The sequence below is a fragment of the Emiliania huxleyi genome (genome assembly GCF_000372725.1).
Source record: "Emiliania huxleyi CCMP1516 chromosome Unknown EMIHUscaffold_1707, whole genome shotgun sequence".
NCBI lineage: Eukaryota > Haptophyta > Isochrysidales > Noelaerhabdaceae > Emiliania > Emiliania huxleyi.
This window is the reverse complement of record NW_005200874.1, coordinates 1-4,542: the sequence shown is the minus strand read 5'-3', so window position 1 is coordinate 4,542 and position 4,542 is coordinate 1. Positions and strand designations below refer to the sequence as shown.

The following is a 4,542-nucleotide window of genomic DNA, read 5'->3' as shown; positions in this document are numbered from 1 at the left end:
CAACGGCGCGTGAGCTGCAGGCCCACCCTTTTCTGGAACGCTGCCGGGCATCGTCCTTCTCCACGTGCGAGTTTTTGCGAGTTTTTGCGCCGCACGACCAGCGCCGCGCCTCGGGCGACGCGTCGCTCTTCGCGATGTCCGATGAGGACGAGTACGAGATGGAGGGAGAGGAGGAGGAGGAGGAGGAGGAGGTGCTGCTGCCCGACTCGCGCTTCTCTCGGGCATCGGGCGATGGCGACGTCGGCGGTGGGGCTGCGCCGACAGTGAGGCATTGGGGGCGGCGAACGGAGGCGAGGGCAACGGCCAAGGAAGCCGCAAGGTCAAGTGGAGGGGAAGATCCGCCGCACGGACCGCAGCTCAGAGCCCTTCAGGCGCAGCTCGAGGACTCGAGGCGGGAGTCGGCGATATTGAGGCAGGAGCTGCAAGCCGCGCAATATTCGGGGCGGCTACTGCAGCAGCAGTGCGACGACGCCGAGGCCATCGTGTCACGCCTAAAGGCAAGCCGGGAGGACAGACGCGCGGCCGCAGGGGGCAGTGCCGCGTCGACGCCGAGCCCGCCCACTCCCGCTTCGGCCAGCCGGCCCGGAAGCGGCAGGCGGTTGCTGCTCGAGCCGCTTGCTGTCGGGCGCGAGGCCGCCATGCCGGTCGCGATCTTTCTTGGCCGCGGGCCCAGCGGTGCGGCGTCGTCAGCCACGCCGTGACCAGTGTAGGTGGCCCTTGACGTGCGCGTTCTCACGGGGCTGCACCCCGCCGATTTGGAGCGACTCGCCATGCTGACCGAGCGCAACCTCTCAGAGATTCGCGCGGCGCAGCGCCGCGTTGCTCGCACACGGCCGATAAGTGCGCACGCCGGAGGGCTGGCGGCTCCGCGCGGCGCTATCCTCTGGAGGCGTTGCCGCCGCGGTCCTGCCCAAAGCCGCCCCACTGCTGCAATTTGGCGACATAGGCCTCGCCGTGTTTGGAGGTCGCGCGCAGTGTGCCGCCCGACCGAGCTCCTCCTCAGCCTCCGCGCGGCCGAGCTCTTCGGCCTCCGCGCGGCCGAGCTCCTCCGCCCGGCCTGCGGCGTCGGCGGTGGCCGCCCCGCGTCGAACGCCCCCCAGGGGCGACCCACCGCTCGCGCCAATCGTCATGGCAGGTGATCGTTCTCGTTTCCCGCGGTGACATCTACATACAAGCTGCAAGAGCGGTTTTGGTCCGTGGTGGCGAGGACCAGATGTCGTTGGACTCTACTCGGCCACGCCCGCCCCGGGGAGAAATAAATATAATCAAACCCGAGACCTCGCGGGGCACTGATAAACCCGAGACCTCGCGGGGAGACATGCGTACAGTGCGTCTTGTTTCTTCCTCGGAGCAAACACGAATGGGCCACTCTAAAACTCTAGGACTACCGCTGCGTCTCGAGCCGGCTGCGTCTCGAGAAATAAATAAATAAATAAAAACGGACACCTCTCTACTGTGAGATGGGTAAAAAGGAACAGGCCCCCGCCCTTGCGATCTTTGTGCAGGGTTCTTTGTGGGTGTGGTCGGAGACTAGCCGGGGTCGTCCTCCCGATGGGGGACTAGCACTATAGCCGTCTTCCACATGGTCCCTCGGGTCCCTGCTGCTCCTAATCTCTTCGTACATCCTCCTGCTGATCTCCGCAAAGTCCTGCTCCCTCCCTCGTCTCGCCCTGCGCGTCTGCTGCGTCTCGAGAGAGAACACTAATAAATTACAAAATATTATAGTAATTAGGGACTAAAAAGCGGCATGGGCCGAGCGGAGGGAGCAGCGAGCCGAGCGGGGCCCGCGAGCGAATGACAGTTGACACTTTTCCTTGCGTGCCGTCTCGAACACTAAATAGCGGCATGCCGCGAGGCAGGTGTGTAGGGGAGCTCCAGAGGCAGAGCTGATCGAGGGTGGCGGGAGAGGGGAGCCGGGCGTGAGTCAGCCGTGACATCGTCGAGATCTTCTTAGGGACCGGCGTTCGGACCCAGACGGAATTCTTTTCTTGCTTTCCGTGGCCTCACAGACTCCGCAGCACACCCACCCAGCGGACGAGAGGTGCTCTCTCGCCCCCCCGCGCGCCGCAGTGAGCAACTTCGAACTTGCCCCCGCGCGCACCCCCGGCTCCGCCATAGGGAGCCAGCGAGGGCTACAATAGTGCCAGTTTGACGGAGACGCGAGTCGGCGGCCCCGCGCGACCGTCATCTGGGTTCCCGTCGCTCCCCCGACTGTCCCCCGACGGCCCGACACTTTCTTTCTCATTGGGCTAGTCACTTTCCTACGCCGCGTGTAGAAAGTGACCGCACACCACAAACGCACACCACAAACGCATGCATACCTATCTACGCCCTGTCCGACAGGTCGAAGCACCACACCACGTCGACCCCCCGCGCGGAGGAGGCCGCGATCGTCTCGTCGTCTGGATACCACGGAATCGCGGGGTGCTGCGCTTGCGCGTGCGAGCTGAGTGCGGGCAGGTGGAGCACTCGCAACGCCGGGAGGGTGGCGCGGTCCCAGAGGGCGGCGCTGAGCGCCCGGAGGCCAAGTCTTGTGATGGGGAGGTTGGAGTGAAGAAAGAGGCGCCGCAGCTTCCTGAGGCCGCCGCCGCCGCCCATGCTGCTCCTCACGAGCGCCGCGACGCCAGCATCGCCAACCCTGTTGGACGCCAGCGAGAGGGCCTCGCATTGCGGCAGCGCCCCGAAAGAGAGCGTGTCTGACAGCGCCGCAATACCGCGGCTAGTGATGCGGTTGTGTGCGAGGTGCAGCTCCTTGAGCGAGGCCAGCGTAGGGGAGTCGGTTTCGAGCAGCACCGCTGCAAGGGCGCCACAGAACTCGTCGCCCAGCAGATTGCCGTCGAGGACGAGGAATTGAAGCCGCGGCGCTGCGGCGTGATCGAGAGCCGAGAGGAGCGGCCGCAAGGGACGGAGCCCGAGGCTCTTGTGCGCGAGGTCGAGGCGGAGCAAACCTCGCAGCAACGGCATGAGCTCGCCCAGCGTGACGGCGTGGCCGGCCGCGAAGCCTGATGCCGGGCACAGCACGGTGGCGGACTCGACCTGCTCCCTGGTCATGCCCAGCGATGTCGCCATCTCGCCTGATTTCGTCCACGCTGCCCGCATTTCCTCAAGCGCCGGCCGGAGGAGCTCGCGAAGAGCGTGGGACACGCCGGCGACAGCCGCTGCTGCCACTGGTGGTCGGCACAGCGGGTCGCACGACACAGAGAGGGCGCCAGCGATGAGGATCTGAACGTCTTGCGGGAAGAGGTCCTCCCACGTGCGGCTGGGTGCCATAAGGTGGGACTGAGCGAAGATCAGAGAGCGTGGTTCCAACAGCGTTTGGTTTTTTCTCACACCACGTGCCTCTGGACCTCCGTTCACGTGCACGAGCTTCTTGAGCCACCCACCCACCCACCCACCTCACGGCCCGGCTGAGGCTTGGAACCACCCACCCACCCCACCCACCTCACGGCCCGGCTGAGGCTTGGAACCACCCACCCACCCCCAGCCCCACCCACCTCACGGCCCGGCTGATGAGGCGAGGAAACCCACCCCCACCGACCGACCCACCCCCACCACCCAACCAACCGTCCCGGCCACGGGAGACACAAGCAAGGTAGCAAAGCACCCAGCCCCTCGCGCGCCTTATACAGCACAGCCTGACCCACAGCCGAGGGTTTAAAAAACCGCTTCGCTCGCGCGGGAGACGGCTAGCCGCGAACGGGCCATGCCAGACGAGTCGCCTGCGGCTGGGACGCCAGCCGAGACGAGTGCGGCGGCGGCGCCCGCGGAGCCTATTCACAGAAGGGCTAAACGGGTATTTTTCGCTTCGCTGCGCGGCCCCGCAATAGGTAGGTAGGTGGGGCACTGAGCCTGGCGGTTGGCGCCCGCAATAGGTAGGTGGCGCGACTCAGTGTGGACAGACCCACTGTCTCTCTGCGATTTCGGGCCCGGGGTTGTGCGTTTATGTCGACAGACCCCCTATCTGGGTAGGAGCCGAACCCTGCCGGTGTGGCTCGCGAAAAGTCCGAACCCGCGAGGATGTACTCAACGTCATGCGCGCCATTGAGGCCATCACCATCATCTCGGCGAGCCACCCACGCCGGCTCCTGGTACTCATCGCGGCGTGACCAGCTGGCAGCACAGATGTCAGGCTGGCTCGAGCAGGCGAACGCCTGCACCGGTGCCGCACGCGCCGTCATTGCGCCGCATGCCGGCTTCTCTTACTCGGGGCCGACGGCGGCGTGGGCGTACAAGCACGTGTCGCCGACCGGTATCAGGCGCGTCTTTGTGCTGGGTCCGTCACACCACCACTCCATGTCGCGCTGTGCCGTGTCTTCGTGCGCCACTTACGAGACTCCGTTCGGCGGCATCCCCGTTGACCGGGCCACGAGCGCCGCCCTGCTCGAGACGGGCGCCTTTGAATGGATGGGCCCCCAGCGTGGAAGAAGGCGAACCCTTCGATTGGAAAGCCTCTACCCTTACATTCTCCACGGTGAGGGGCGCGAATCAGCTTTCGAACTGGGGGGCACCGAACCTAAATCGGGGGTGCCGGAAACTTGGCCT

At 65.6% G+C, this 4,542-nt stretch overlaps 3 protein-coding genes across 3 annotated transcripts; 1 reads left to right on the top strand and 2 right to left on the bottom strand.

The window, feature by feature from the left end:
• Positions 1 to 791: 791 nt before the first annotated feature.
• Positions 792 to 1,130, bottom strand: EMIHUDRAFT_253424 (hypothetical protein; the record flags this gene model as incomplete). The annotated part of the gene is made up of 1 exon (XM_005784264.1): positions 792 to 1,130. The coding sequence occupies one exon, from the start codon at positions 1,128 to 1,130 to the stop codon at positions 792 to 794; it is 339 nt and encodes a 112-aa protein (XP_005784321.1).
• Positions 1,131 to 2,325: 1,195 nt separating this feature from the next.
• On the bottom strand, positions 2,326 to 3,270 carry EMIHUDRAFT_253423 (hypothetical protein; the record flags this gene model as incomplete). Its single annotated transcript, XM_005784263.1, has 1 exon — positions 2,326 to 3,270. The coding sequence occupies one exon, from the start codon at positions 3,268 to 3,270 to the stop codon at positions 2,326 to 2,328; it is 945 nt and encodes a 314-aa protein (XP_005784320.1).
• A 792-nt stretch (positions 3,271 to 4,062) lies between these two features.
• EMIHUDRAFT_49880 (hypothetical protein) lies at positions 4,063 to 4,404 on the top strand (the record flags this gene model as incomplete). Its single annotated transcript, XM_005784262.1, has 1 exon — positions 4,063 to 4,404. A coding segment is annotated over one exon (342 nt), but the record flags the coding sequence as incomplete, so codon positions are not given.
• Positions 4,405 to 4,542: the final 138 nt, after the last annotated feature.